This window comes from Schistocerca americana, chromosome 2 (assembly GCF_021461395.2).
Source record: "Schistocerca americana isolate TAMUIC-IGC-003095 chromosome 2, iqSchAmer2.1, whole genome shotgun sequence".
Classification (NCBI taxonomy): Eukaryota; Metazoa; Arthropoda; class Insecta; order Orthoptera; family Acrididae; genus Schistocerca; species Schistocerca americana.
In genome coordinates, this window is record NC_060120.1 from 297,907,231 (window position 1) to 297,923,812 (window position 16,582).

General features: G+C 38.7%; 1 protein-coding gene across 1 annotated transcript in view; it reads left to right on the forward strand.

Moving 5' to 3' along the window:
* LOC124596015 (sodium-independent sulfate anion transporter-like) overlaps positions 1-16,582 on the forward strand; it is a 157,544-nt gene that overhangs the window by 108,977 nt on the left and 31,985 nt on the right. The window contains exons 4-8 of the mRNA XM_047134969.1: positions 6,386-6,606; positions 6,689-6,863; positions 7,381-7,545; positions 8,554-8,715; positions 12,007-12,147. Coding sequence (XP_046990925.1) covers positions 6,386-6,606; positions 6,689-6,863; positions 7,381-7,545; positions 8,554-8,715; positions 12,007-12,147 — 864 coding nt within the window. The remainder of the gene's footprint in view (positions 1-6,385; positions 6,607-6,688; positions 6,864-7,380; positions 7,546-8,553; positions 8,716-12,006; positions 12,148-16,582) is intronic.

Below are 16,582 nucleotides of genomic sequence, written 5' to 3' on the forward strand. Positions count from 1 at the left end.
TGCCTGCAAGAGTAAAAGCTGTCCTCAAAAACTAAGGGTGAGCCAACACTGTTACGAATTCCAGCATTACCGATGGAGGGCGCCATGAACTTGTAAGTTGTTTTCAGCCAGGTGTCCAGATACTTTTGATCAAATAGTATAAGGCTATGCCAGAAATCTTGGAACACACTCCTTAACACTAAACTGGTTCACATCTAATAAACTACTGTGAAAACAATATAATAGAAGGAAACATTCCATGTGGGAAAAATTATATATAAAAACAAAGATGAGGTGACTTACCGAACGAAAGCGCTGGCAGGTCGATAGACACACAAACAAACGTGTCTATCGACCTGCCAGCGCTTTCGTTCGGAAAGTCACCTCATCTTTGTTTTTATATATAAAACTACTGTGAAAGCCAGAGAAAACTCAATACCTGCTGCTGGGACTAACTAAAAGCATAGAAGTAAAATCTGTAAAACAGCTTAGAATACATATTGATTCCAAACTAAACTGACAACCCCACATTAATCACGCCATCAGAAAGATGTCAAGGGTTTCCTATCTCATACTGGAATTATCTGATCTAGTGACACATGAATATCTTAGGATAGCTTACTTTGGACATTAGGATATGGGCTGTTGTTACGGGGTACTCACATCACATTAGTGATGTATTACTGATTCAAAAAAAGGTGCTAAGTATAATGTGTAAGGTTGGTCCAGAGGAACACTGCCACCCTTTATTCACTAAGACCAAAAAAATGACAGTGATAAATCTTTATATCCATGCATCATTGATATTTGCAAAAAACAACATAGCAAAATTTGCCACCAGAGAAAACATACACTGTCATACACCAGAAATATGATGAATATTGACATTCCTAGACATAGGTTGACAGAAACAGGCAAAATTGCCTCATTCTGCAATAAATAAAGTAGAGCAGAGTAGCGTTTTATTGGTCCTGGTAATCTTACAGTACACAAATAGTACATTCTGATGTAGGACAAATCAATGTATAACAAAATATAATACTAAATTTGCATTAATTTCATTATTTCTACATTTAATGATCACTGAGTCACAATATACAGAGCAAATATTGTACAAAAATACAGAGTAGATTTTTTTTAAGAAGAAAGAGCAGGTACTGTATTGGCAGATTAATATTTGTATTACAGCAACATTTATGTGGTAAATTGTTAAAAGGTAAATCTTTCAATAATTTTAAAAGTTTTATAAAGGGTTAATAAACAATCCAGTCTACAGTTTAAGAGAATTCTTGGATACTGGTAATGTAGAAACTGAGTTTTAGGATTAGTATTACAGTTCTATACGACAGTTTAACATAAGATAACTTATTTGTACATTCAGTGTGAAAAGTAGTCTAATTAACAGAGTGATTGCTTATTGTACATCAGTGTTAAGCCCATTCCACTACATGTAGTCAGTGGACAATAAAGAATCTGAATCTGGATCATAAATTATAAAGTGGAGTGCATACTTCAGTTTGCAAAATACTAAAAGACTGTGAAGCAGTATACATACGTAAGAAATATGTTACTCAAATCCCATACAAATTCAATGAAAAGTAAAAAATTAAAGAATTCATCACATTTCTAAGCTTCTTTTAAAATTCAGGAAGCTATGGGCCTGCTCTGCAAATGAGTACTGTCAGACATTGAAAAAAAAGAAATAAAGCAAAAAGTAAACATTGTATGAAAATTGTTGAAGAATGTAAATACTTTTGGATGAGTGGATATCACTCTCCAAAAAGCAGAACTGCTGAATACTCAATAAGCACACACAAAAGAAAAAAACTTGCTATCTTTCAGACTTATCCTCCAATGAGCTAACAATCCTTTCTTTTGTGTGTGCCTATCAACAACTCAACACTTCTAGTTTTTGATGAGTGAACTCCTTTAGTTTAAAAGCATTTAAAAGTATTTAAATTCTACAGAGAGAAAAGTCAGTCATACTGTTATTAAATCTCAAGTGTTAACTTCTGAGGCCTTCACTAGCATGGGAATCAATGACTACATAAATATACACTTCTCAAATGAATCATTATAAAGCTTCTTTTTCCATTTAATATGGCACACAATTGGAATCAAGAACAACTTTTGATACAGACACTAACAAAATTCTAACAGCTTCAATACTACAGAAAAGGAGAGAATGGTCTTTGTGTTTTGGAATCCTGCTTAAGTAACAACAACAGCAAGAGTGTGAAGACAATTTAAAAAATTACATTTTCAGCAGTCGCAAAGGCTGTGCCTAAGGTCTCAGTTCTTTGTCCATATATGTTCATTGACCATATAAATAATCTACCTTTAATCCTTCCTTGTGAAGCAATGGGCTACTATACACTGATAACACAACATTGGTTACTCAAAATTCTTATCAAAATGAGCTACAAGAGATTGTACTAGCAGTGAAGGCTGCATGAGTTTGCATGGTTTCAGACAAAATTCCTAAAGTTAAATAAAAATAAAGCTGTAGATATCATAATTAATTTCCATATTACAATACAGTAAATATTTTATGAATACTACACTGATCAAATACTTAACTCAGGTATTCACAGTGACTAGGCTCTCAAATGTATTCCACCTACTGCATTATCTGAGAGGCTACTTCAGCAAAACATAGCCTATATATGCTTATTAAGCCTTCTTCCATTCCTATCTGATTAAAGGTACTCTATTAGAAGGTAATTTTACTATCTTTAAATGGAAGAAAAGCCCTATCAGATGCAGTTCTGGAAATTCCCAATTAAAATAATTTATATGGTATTTCAAAGAGCTTAATATTATGACTGTTCTGAGTTTATATATTTAAATTAGCAAGAGCATATAAAGTAAAGGCTCAGTAAATACTGTACTCCTTACAGAATATTAGTACAGCACCATAACATGAGAAATGGACATTTTATTAATATGTCCATTTCCAAAGCTGGCAAAAGTTCACTTACAAACATATTGCTTCTACTCTCTGTAATAAACTACCCAAAAGTGTTGAATTGGGGCCTATGAGTAGATTTAAGAGCATGGCAGTGAAATGGGTACAACATAAAGGATATTGTACAATACAAGAATTTCATGAAAAGGGTAGACTGCTGTTCACCACATGGAGGATATGCTGAATCAAAAACAGGCACAACAAGAAAACAAGAAGACTGCTATACATTTATGCTCTCAGTCAAAAAGAGTGAACACACACACACACACACACACACACACACACACACACACACACAGTCTTCTTGTTGTAACTGTTGGCAACACAACGTCTCCTCTATGTGGTGAGTAGTAACCTATCCCTTTCGGAATATTGTTGTTATTCCATCCAGAACTTTCCATTTTTTGGGTTCAAGAGTTTCAGGTAATTTCATACATGACCTGGAATTTTAGTGCCAAATTGCACTCAATGATAGACAGAAATGGCATACAGTATCATTTAATGTGATGTATCCATTTTAAAGTCATGTAATATAAATGGCAGGATACAGTATTCTGAATTATGTAGAATAATAAATTATTATATTATACATCGTCATTTAATCTAAAAAGACAATGATGCAAACAGAATGGAATAACTGTCTTAAGTTTTTATACTAGGGTTGCTTAGCTAAGGGACTGTTTAAGCACTTAATATAATTTCTACATGTTAATACAGGGTGTTACAAAAAGGTACGGCCAAACTTTCAGGAAACATTCCTCAAACACAACGAAAGAAAATATGTTATGTGGACATGTGTCTGGAAATGCTTACTTTCCATGCTAGAGCTCATTTTATTACTTCTCTTCAAATCACATTAATCGTGGAATGGAAACACACAGCAACAGAACGTACCAGTGTGACTTCAAACACTTTGTTACAGGAAATGTTCAAAACGTCCTCCGTTAACGAGGATACATGCATCCACCCTCCGTCACATGGAATCCCTGATGCGCTGATGCAGCCCTGGAGAATTGCGTATTGTATCACAGCTGTCCACAATACGAGCACAAAGAGTCTCTACATTTGGTACCGGGGTTGTGTAGACAAGAGCTTTCAAATGCCCCCATAAATGAAAGTCAAGAGGGTTGAGGTCAGGAGAGCGTGGAGGCCATGGAATTGGTCCACCTCTACCAATCCATCGGTCACCGAATCTGTTGTTAAGAAGCGTATGAACACTTTGACTGAAATGTGCAGGAGCTCCATCGTGCATGAACCACATGTAGTGTCGTACTTGTAAAGGCACATGTTCTAGCAGCACAGGTAGAGTATCCCGTATGAAATCATGATAACGTGCTCCATTGAGCATAGGTGGAAGAACATGGGGCCCAATCAAGACATCACCAACAATGCCTGCCCAAACTTTCACAGAAAATCTGTGTTGATGACGTGATTGCACAATTGCGTGTGGATTCTCGTCAGCCCACACATGTTGATTGTGAAAATTTACAATTTGATCACGTTGGAATGAAGCCTCATCCATAAAGAGAACATTTGCACTGAAGTGAGGATTGACACATTGTTGGATGAACCATTTACAGATGTGTACCCATGGAGGCCAATCAGCTTCTGATAGTGCCTGCACACGCTGTACATGGTACGGAAACAACTGGTTCTCCCGTAGCACTCTCCATACAGTGACGTGGTCAATGTTACCTTGTACAGCAGCAACTTCTCTGACACTGACATTAGGGTTATCGTCAACTGCACGAAGAATTGCCTCATCCATTGCAGGTGTCCTCGTCGTTCTAGGTCTTCCCCAGTTGCGAGTCATAGGCTGGAATGGACCGTGCTCCCTAAGACGCCAATCAATTGCTTTGAACGTCTTCCTGTCGGTACACCTTCGTTCTGGAAATCTGTCTCGATACAAACATACCGCGCCATGGCTATTGCCCCATGCTAATCCATACATCAAATGGGCATCTGCCAACTCCGCATTTGTAAACATTGCACTGACTGCAAAACCACGTTTGTGATGAACACTAACCTGTTGATGCTACGTACTGATGTGCTTGATGCTAGTACTGTAGAGCAATGAGTCGCATGTCAACACAAGCACCGAAGTCAACATTACCTTCCTTCAATTGGGCCAACTGGCGGTGAATCGAGGAAGTGCAGTACATACTGACGAAACTAAAATGAGCTCTAACATGGAAATTAAGCGTTTCCGGACACATGTCCACATAACATCTTTTCTTTATTTGTGATGTTTCCTGAAAGTTTGGCCATACCTTTTTGTAACACCCTGTATACATTATGAGATGACACTGATTACATGTAAACACTTTTAAACATCAATAAGCCCTATGGTTCCCCTTCTCACTGACATATAAAATATATATGCCAAAGAGTGTCATATTAGCAAAGACAGTTTATTATTATTGAATCATGCCATCTTTTGGAAATTTAGTCAATTTCATCACAAGGTATTTTAAACTCCTCCATACATAAATTATTCAGTATATATGGTGACCCAAAACACCATTAACATTTCAAAATCCAATACTTCATGTGAAAATGTTGGTAGTGAGGTAAAAATTGACACATATGACTGAAATGACACGGGATTTTATTGAAACTGCAAAAAAGTTGCACAAAATGACCAACAGATGGTTTTTCATCAAATACAAAATTGATAATTAGCATAACTTGATTTTTATCAAAAACAGTGGTCTTTATAACAAATGCTTAACAAGTCAGCTGTAATTCATCAACAATAACTGTAGTTGAGGGACAATGTGGTGAATAGCACTGTAGACCCACCACAAATCAGTAGGTGTGGTGAGAAGTTGCCAATGTATGTTGTCTTTTAGCATCTCTGAAGAGGTGAGATGATCATGGTAGACTTGCGACCACAGGGTTAACCTCACAAGCAATAATCACCTGGATAGACGACTGGGGACCTGGGAGGCCAATCATGATGGAAGTGGTGGATCAGCATGTGATCCTCACCAAACAAAGTGTGCAAGAGATATTTCACATACATACCCCTATGGGATGGAGTGCTATCCTGCATAAAATTTGTGTTTATCAGCCAGGCTACGGATGATGTAATTCTGAAACTTAATGGCATACCTCACACCCTGTGGTGTCACTGACATGCTGCTGCCCAGTGGCATCTGCTGGTCAGTTTTTACACTTGTTTTTCGTTTCAATAAAACACTACGCCATTTCAGGCATGTGTGTCAATTTTTACCTCTCTACCTACATTATTCCATGAATTAGTTCATTTTCAAATGTTAATGGACTTTTGGGTCACCATTTGTGTGTGTGTGTGTGTGTGTGTGTGTGTGTGTGTGTGTGTGTGTGTGTGATTTTAAGACTTCAATAAGTATTAAATTTATATTGTGGCTGTAATGTGAGCACTAATATTTAAACTTCCAACTATCTCATCAACAGGTTTTCTTGTGGATTTTATCTCAATGCCAGTGACAACAGCGTTTACATCAGCAGCTGCTATTACTATTGCATTTTCCCAGCTGAAAGGTCTGTTGGGAATTGGAGGCACTTCTAACGATTTTCTTGAATCATGGTCAAACTTAGTGGAAAGAATTACATATGTTCAACTGTGGGATGTTGTTCTAGGAGTCTGTACCATTATAGGATTGTTATTTTTACAGGTATAAACTTGAATATACTGTGTTCACTCACCATGTAACTTAAAAACATAAATAAACTTATCATCTTTTTTTACCATTTTAGAAACTGAATGATATTGACAAGGGAAGAGATCTTTCTGGGAGTTCTAAAGCAAGGAAAGCACTCAGCAAAGTATTTTGGTTTCTGGCCCTGAGTCGAAATGCAATTGCCTGTATTGTTGGGACTCTTTTGGCATATCTCATGTACACGGATGGCAATGCTCCTTTTTCTTTAACAGGTTTGTTTTAATTTATTTGAACTCTCTCTCTCTCTCTATCTCTCTCTCTCTCTCTCTCTCTCTCTCTCTCTCTCTCTCTCTCTGTCTGTCTGTCTGTCTCTCTCTCTCTCTCTCTCTCTCTCTCTCTCTCTCTCTCTCTCTATCTATCTATCTATCTCTCTCTCACTCTCTCTCTCTCTCTCTCTCTCTCTCTCTCTCTCTCTCTCTCTCCCACACACACACACACACACACACACACACACACACACACACGCATGCACGCACAAATAAAATAGGAAAATGCTAACATTTGAAATATATATGAACATCTAAATGCTTCTTCCGCTAAGTAAGGCAACTGAATGTTTCTTTCAAAAAATTGTAGTGTATATCAGCAAAATTGAAAATCAATCACATGAATTTTGCATAAATAGGAAGCAGTCATAAATCTCTTCATGACTTACTTTATTTTACATGTAACTAGTGAAATTCATCCAGTGTATTATGTGAGGTAACTATGAAATTAATTCAATTTTAGGTGAAATACAAAGTGGCCTCCCACCATTCTCTCCACCACCATTCAGTACAACATATCAAAATGAAACATATAGCTTCCCAGAAATGGTATCTGCTCTTGGCACAAATATCATCACATTGCCTCTGATTGCTATACTGGAAAGTGTGGCAATTGCTAAAGCATTTGGTAAGTTATTTCCTAAGTGATATTATATTTAAATTAATTTATATCTGAGTGATATTATATTTAAATTATTTAAATATGCTGGTACAGATGAAAAGTAATTTCAGCTTTCATCACTGTAATTCTACCTCGGATTTTCCCCACTCTTTGTCTTTTGATCTTACTCTCTTACCCCTACTGTTTCATGGTGCACAATTAGTTAATTAAAAACTGCTTGCATTCATTTTCTGTCACATTTATTAACAACATAAAATTGCAAATTTCATTGAAACAAGAAATGAGGTCACAAATACCTAATAGGACAAACCATCAAGGATAAGCTTTAATCACACTCTTGATCAGTTTAAAATGTGCATATTAAAATTATAGAGCAATTACATTTCTCTGACATATTTGATTTTATAGTTTCTAAAACTTCTATAAGGAAAGAGCTCTCAATAAAAAAAACTACAGTGCACATACATTCACTATGTAACATCAGGCAGAGCCCCAACAAAACACCACAAAATCTCTAACCAGTTCATCTGACAAATTGAGGGTATCTTATGAGGTAGTAAAAGACTGGAGGGCAGAAACAAATGGAAAATGAAAACATGAGACATTACAAGTTGTAACAGTTCTGAGATAGGTTAACAACAAACTGAATGAAAAATCATAAATGATATGTTACCATACAAAAAATTCAGGGAAGATAAAATTAATAATGAGAAATCATCTAAGCGAAGACAAAATTAATGAAGTTGGCAAGCAAAAGTGGTACCTCCAACCCTCAGTTACTTTTTCTCCAGAGGACAAAATTGCTGGATCTGAAAGTTAGTATATACATATCTTTCTGTTTGTACCTGTGCTTTTTTGTTTGGTATCTAGATTTATTTTCCATCTATTTTTAATTAAATGTAATTCTATGTAAGTACACTTAAAATTGTATTTTACCTTGGAATTTAATAATATTTTGTTTTGAAGTCTTGTAACATGGGGTTTGCATTTATTTTTCTTGGTTCATTGTTGCAGCTGGTGGGAAACCTATTGATGCTACACAAGAAATGCTTGCCCTGGGAGTATGTAACATTGCTGGCTCATTATTTTATGGAATGCCAATCACTGGATCTTTCACAAGAACAGCTGTTAACCATTCATCTGGAGTAAAAACAACAATGGGTGGCCTCTTTACAGGTATGACCAATTACTCAAATCATATAGCACTTCATGTACTTATTGTTGCAGTAATTTTTGGTTAATAAGATTGAAATACAACTGAATAGTCACATTGTCCTAACCATTTAATCATGTAAGCACAATTTTAATTAATACTTTAAAAATTATATTTGTAGTGATACACTATATGGACAATATGTGGGTTGTATAATAATATGCCCTCCATGAACCATGGATCTTGCCATTGGCAGGAAGGCTTGCATGTCTCAGCGATACAGATAGCTGCATTGTAGGTGCAACCATAACAGAGGGGATCTGCTGAAAGGCCAGACAAATGTGTGGTTTCTGAAGAGGAGTAGCAGCCTTTTCAGTAGTTGCAGGGGTAACAGTCTGGATGACTGTTTGAACTGGTCTTGCAACATCAACCAAAACAGGATTGCTGTGCTGGTACTGTGAATGGTTGAAAGCAAGGGGGAACTACAGCCATAATTTTTCCCAAGGCATACAGCTTTACTGTATGGTTAAATAATGATGGCAGCCTATTGGGTAAAATATTCTGAAGGTAAAATGGTCTACAATTTTGATCTCCAGGTGGGAATTCCTCAGGAAGACATGATTATTAGGAGAAACAAAACTGGCGTTCTGTGGATCGGAGCATGGAATGTCAGATCCCTTAATCGGGCAGGTAGGTTAGAAAATTTAAAAAGGGAAATGGATAGGTTAGTGTTAGATATGGTGGGAATTAATGAAGTTCAGTGGCAGGAGGAATAATACTTCTGGTCCAATGAATACAGTGCTATAAATACAAAATCAAATGTGGGTAATGCAGGACTAAGTTTAACAATGAATAAAAAAAGCAGGAACACTGATAAGCTACTACAAACAGCATGGTGAATGCATTAGTGTAACCAAGATAGACATGAAGCCCTTGCCTACCACAGTAGAACAAGTTCATATGCCAACTATCTCCGCAGATGATGTGGAGACTGAAGAAATGTATGATGTGATAAAGAAATTATTCAGATAGATAAGGGAGACAGAAAGTTAATAGTCAGGTGGGATTAGAGTTTGATAGTAGGAAAAGGAAGAGAAGGAAAAGTAGTAGGTGAATATGGACCAGCAATAAGGCATGAATGAGGAAGCTGCCTGGTAGAATTTTGCACAGAGTATATAACTTAATCCCCCATGAACTATGGACCTTGCCACTGGTGGGGAGGCTTGTGTGCCTCAACGATACAGATAGCCGTTCCATAGGTACAACCACAACAGAGGAATATCTGTTGAGAGGCCAGACAAACATGTGGTTCCTAAAGAGGGGCAGCAGCCTTTTCAGTAGTTGCAGGGGCAACAGTCTGGATGATTGACTGATCTGGCCTTGTAACACTAACCAAAACGATCTTGCTGTGCTATCGTGGGAATTAGTGAAGTTTGATGGCAGGGGGAACAAGACTTCTGGTCAGGTGAATACAGGGTTATAAATACAAAATCATATAGAGGAAATGTTGGAGCAGGTTTAACAATGAATAAAAAGATAGGAGTGTGGGTAAGCTACTGCAAACAGCATAGTGAACACATTATTGTGGCCAAGATAGACACAAAGCCCATGCCCACTACAGTAGCACAAGTTTATATGACAACTAGCTCTGCAAATGATGAAAAAATTGATGAAATGTATGATGACATTAAAGAAGTTATTCAGATAGTGAAGGGAGACGAAAATTTAATAGTCATGGATGACTGGAATTCGATAGTAGGAAAAGGAAGAGAAGGAAACGTAGTAGATGGATATGGATTGGGAGTAAGAAATGAAAGAGGAAGCCGCCCACTATCCTTCTCACCCCTCCTAGGGTGACATTCTGCCATCCACCGAATCTACACAATGTACTCGTCCATCCCTCCACAACCCCTGCTCCCAATCCCTTACCTCATGGCTCATACCCTTGTAATAGACCTAGATGCAAGACCTGTACCATACATCCTCCTACCACCACCTACTCCAGTCCAGTCACTAACATCACTCATCCCATCAAAGGCAGGGCTATCTTTGAAACCAGTGATGTGATTTACAAGCTAAGATGCAACCACTGTGCTGCATTCTATACGTAGGCATGCAAACCAACAAGCTGTCTGTCTGCATGAATGGCCACTGACAAACTGTGGCCAAGGAACAAGAGGACCACCCTGTTGCTGAACACACTACCGAACATGATATCCCTTATCTCAATGACTGCTTCACAACCTGTGCCATATGGATCCTTCCCACCAAAACCAGCTTTTCTGAATTGTGCAGGTGACAACTTTCCCTACAATACATCCTATGTTCCCATGACCCTCCTGGCCTCAACCTTCGTTAGTCACTGTCCTCACCCATCCAGCCCCCTCCCATTCCAGCACTACACAGCCATCATTTCACTGCCACACCCAGTCTTTCAATTTCTTTATATTTATCTCCTTTCCACTATTTACCCCCGCCCCCCTCCCCACCTTCTCTGCTGCCCTCCATCTAAACTGCAGCACTTCGCTGTCTGCCACCCCCACCATACTATCCCTCCCCCTCAATGCCCCAGCCTCCTCCTTACCCCCACCCAGTTGCCACTCCCATCATGCACTGGTGCTGCTGCTCACAGTGTGGTTTCAGTTGTCTGAAGCTGCAGACGTGTGTGCGGGTTAGGTTTGTGTGAGTGTCTGTGTGTATGTGTGTCCATTGCTGACAAAGGTCTTAACGGCTGAAAGCTGTAATTATGTGAATCTTTTTGTTGTGCCTTTCTAATACTGTTACATTCCATCCTGGACTTTCCATTGTTTAATATAAAGAAAAGGATAGTTGTTACTCACCATATAGCAGAGATGGTGAGTCACAGAAAGACACAACAGAAACATTGTCAGGATGTTAGCTTTCGGCCAACAAGATTGCATACATGCACACACCCACATCAATGCAACTCACGCACACATAATCACATTTCTTGGCAGCTGGCTGGCTCCAGTTGCTGGAGGCTGTGGTCATGTGTGTATGAGATGCATTTTCATGTGTGTGTGTGTGTGTGTGTGTGTGTGTGTGTGTGTGTGTGTGTGTGTGTGTGTGTGTGTGTGTGTGTGTGTGTGTTTGTATATTGTCCATTTTTGACAAAGGCCTTGTTGGCCGAAAGCTAACTTCCTGGCAGTCTTTTTGTTGTGCCTTTCCGCAACTCGGCTCGTCCGCTATGTGGTGAGTAGCAACTATGCTTTTTATTATACTGTTATATTCATAACAAATATTTATTTGGCTCAAACTGTTCAAGTAATTACTTATGGGACTGTTGGTTACAGGTGCACTGGTGCTGTTGGCTCTAGCATTTCTGACCTCAACATTCTTCTTTCTTCCAAAAGCGACATTGTCAGCCATTATTTTGGCAGCTATGTTCTTCATGGTTGATGTGTCTGTCATCCCATTGTTGTGGAGAACTAGAAGTAAGTCATCTGCAATTTTTAAACACTTTTAAGCATGGTTTGGTAACCTGAAAATTAAATAAGTATTTCATGAAAGATGTGAATCATTTTTTTCCTTCATTGGTTGATTATGCAGTTATTACTACTCCTTGTCACTAAACTGAATAATTACAAATTTTCTAATGACTTTTTCTATTTAGTTAATATCATTTCTAGCAACTCCATCTGAATGTCTGCCATAAATTACATGGTTTATGTTTATAGGAGAACAGAACTTCATTTAACATTCAGTCTACACATTTAATTAGGATATTCCATATGCTAAATTTACCATTAAACTAGCCATATTTTTTGTTCAGTTAAATGTTTATTGTAATAGGTGCTAGACAAGATTGAATGTGGTTGGTGCAAAGCTACCCATGAAGATGTAAAGTAGACCCACTTTACTGTAGGGAAAATGTTTAATCCTGTGTAATGAGATAGGTGACTAAGGACATCATTCAACAGTTCATTTGCTGAGAATAAGAATGAATCATTACTCAACAGCCTCTTCTATTTGCTGAATTGTGATCTGTCTTTATACACATATTATGTTCTATAAGGTATAATGTAAATCACCTTCTCACTTGCTATTAAGGGAATGCCTTACTACCAGACCAATGTCATCAGGTGACGAGTGCCTGGGACTTGGTGGAGTGCTTTAACACACATCAAACAGTTACATAGCACATAGCTCTGCACCTAACCTCATGTTGCAAGCCACCAAGTGTAAATACCTTTGTCAACACAGTAACAAAAAGCCAAATCAAGCTTATTGCATAAAATATTTTGGTATATACTAAAACACCCCACTCCATGCTGATTATGTTCAATGAATGCCAGCAGAGTGAAAATTAAAGCATTTTCTTAATAGCAGTTGACATAATGATTTACATACACCTTAAAGAATTAATGGCTGTGCAGCACAATGCAAAACAGACATAAAATAATCACACATTGTATTCCATCCTGGATTTTCCATCAATATACTTAGTTTTGCATGATTTTTTAACTAATAGAATGGTGACATTGCCATTTTAATTATCAACATTTGGGCTGCTGATGTAAAGCTGGATATATGCCTTAGGAGCTTGACTAAAATCTTCATTTTGAGATATTTAGTACACTAGAAGATATTTATTAATGAACTTGGGGATGTTCCACTTATTGTAGTTCACAGTTTCACCTCAGTTTTAAAGAATCTTAAAGTCTGATACCTAGTCCAACTGAAATGATTTCCTGATAAGTGATGCTATGTGGGATAGATCCAAGAGATATGAACTGGACACAAAATGGGATTGAGAGGTGGTTCATCCAAATATATTTTCAATATATCTTAGTTGGTGGATAATTCAAGTTTCACAATTCACAGTTTTTACAGGTGAATGCAAGTGCTTCTCCTCCTTTTATAGCGCATAAGGAAGGTGAATCACCAAATTGTTGAGCAATGGCACAGTTTGGGATAAAGATCACAGACGCATAATATCTCTAAGGACAGAAACATGACTTTAACAGCACACACAAAGCAACTTGAAATATTGTCACCAGAATTTAAAACACTCAACTTATAGTAGTAGCAGCGACGCTGAGCCACAGATAGGTACAACAAAAATACTGTCAGCAAGTACACTTTTGGCCAAAAAGGCCTTTGTTGAAAATACCATGAGAGGTAGTTGAGACCCTACGTCTAATTGTGCCCTGAAATGAGAAATGTCCTATCCACTATCCATTCAGCCCCACTCACTGTGGTATTCCACTGCCCATCAAACCTACACAATATTCTCATCCATCCCTACACAACCCCTGCTTCCAACCACTTCCCTTATGGCTCATATCCCTGAAATAGACCTAGGTGCAAGAACCTGTCCCATACATCCACCTATTCCAGTCCGGTCACAAACATCATCTATCTCATCAAAGGCAGGGCTATCTGTGAAACCAGTCATGTGATATACAAGCTAATCTGCCATCATTTACATCTACATCTACATTTATACTCCGCAAGCCACCCAGCGGTGTGTGGCGGAGAGCACTTAACGTGCCACTGTCATTACCTCCCTTTCCTATTCCAGTCGCATATGGTTCGCGGGAAGAATGACTGCCAGAAAGCCTCTGTTCAGGCTTGAATCTCTCTAATTTTACATTCGTGATCTCCTCGGGAGGTATTAGTATGGGGAAGCAATATATTTGATACCTCATCCAGAAACGCACCCTCTTGAAACCTGGACATCAAGCTACATCGCGATGCAGAGCGCCTCTCTTGCAGAGTCTGCCACTTGAGTTTGTTAAACATCACCGTAACGCTATCACGGTTACCAAATAACCCTGTGACAAAACGCACTGCTCTTCTTTGGATCTTCTCTATCTCCTCTGTCAACCCAACCAGGTACGGATCCCACACTGATGAGCAATACTCAAGTATTGTTGATGGACTACCTTTTCTAAGAACTCTCCCAATGAATCTCAACCTGGCACCTGCCTTACAACAATTAATTTTATATGGTCATTCCACTTCAAATCTTTCCTTATGCATACTCCCAGATATTTTGCAGAAGTAACTGCTACCAGTGTTTGTTCCTCTATCATACAATCATACTATAAAGGATCCTTCTTTCTATGTATTCGCAATACATAACATTTGTCAATGTTAAGGGTCAGTTGCCACTCCCTGTACCAAGTGTCTATCTGCTGCAGTTCTTCCTGCATTTTGCTGCAATTTTCTAATGTTGCAACTTCTCTGTATACTACAGCATCATTCATGAAAAGCCGCATGGAACTTCTGACACTATCTACTAGGTCATTTATATATATTGTGAAAAGCAATGGTCCCATAACGCTCTCCTGTGGCATGCCAGAGGTTACTTTAACGTCTGTAGATGTCTCTCGATTGAGAACAACATGCTCTGTTCTGTTTGCTAAAAACTCTTCAATCCAGCCACACAGCTGGTCTGATGTTCCGTAGGCTCTTACTTTGTTTATCAGGCAACAGTGCAAAACTGTATCGACTGCCTTCCGGAAGTCAAGGAAAATGGCATCTACCTGGGAGCCTGTATCTAATATTTTTTGGGTCTCATGAACAAATAAAGCGAGTTGGGTCTCACACGATCACTGTTTCCGGAATCCATGTTGATTCCTGCAGAGTAGATTCTGGGTTTCCAGAAGTGACATGATACATGAGCAAAAAACATGTTCTAAAACTCTACAACATATTGATGCCAGAGATATAGGCCTATAGTTTTGCACATCAGCTCGACGACCCTTCTTGCAAACTGGAACTACCTGTGCTCTTTTCCAATCATTTGGAACCTTCCGTTCCTCTAGAGACTTGCAGTACATGTCTGTTAGAAGGGGGGCAAGTTCTTTCATGTACTCTGTGTAAAATCGAATTGGTATCCCATCAGGTCCAGTAGACTTTCCTCTGTTGAGTGATTTCAGTTGCTTTTTTATTCCTACACGGGTATGACAACCAACAAACTGCCTGTCTCCAGAAATGGCCACCGACAAACTTTGGTGAAGAAACTACTGGACCACCCTGTTGCTGAGCACATGGGTCAACACGATGTTCTCCATTTCAATGACTGTTTCACAGCCTGTGCCATCTCAGTCCTTCCCACTAACACCAGCTTTTCTGAATTATGCAAGTGGTAACTCTCTCTGTAATATATCCTACATTCCTGTAACCCTCCTGGCCTAAGCATTCATTGCTCATTTTCCTTACCCATCTAGCCCCTTCCTTGTTCCCATTCCAGCACTACACAACCCTATATTCCACAAATGCACCCAGTCTTTTTATATCTCTCCTTTTCCACTATCCCCCTCTCTCCTGCACCCCCCCCCCCCCTCCCCCGCTTATGTAAGCTTCCAACTGCACCTAGCTGCTCTACTCTCCCTCTCCCATCATGCATTGTTACTCACAGTCGTTCTCCAGTTATCAGAGACTGTGGTCATATGTGTGAGAGTTGCGATTGCAGGGGAGAGAGAGTGACAATGGGTGGGTGGGTGGGTGGGTGGGTGGCTGGCTGGCTGGCTGGCTGGCTGGGTAGGTGGGTGGGTGGGTGGGTGGGTGAGTGTTCGTGTTGTCTGTTTTTGAAAGAGGCCTCGTTAGCTGGAAGCTCACTTTCCAACAGTCTTTTTGTTGTGCCTATCAGTGACTCTGCTATATGGTCAGTAGCAACCATCCTTTCCATAAAATTGTTACATTCAATCCTGAATTTTCCATTGTTTGAACTTATAATACTGTCACATAACTAATGTTTGTAGATAATTAGTTCTTTTAAGTTACTTTACTATTTCACCTGAGATTTTGAAACCCTAAGATGTTACACAGTTTCACATTTTCTACAGACACACTTATTGTGCAAGTTATATCAAGATTCAAAATTTCACTTTAATTGACAGAAAATTGTTAGCAACAGGT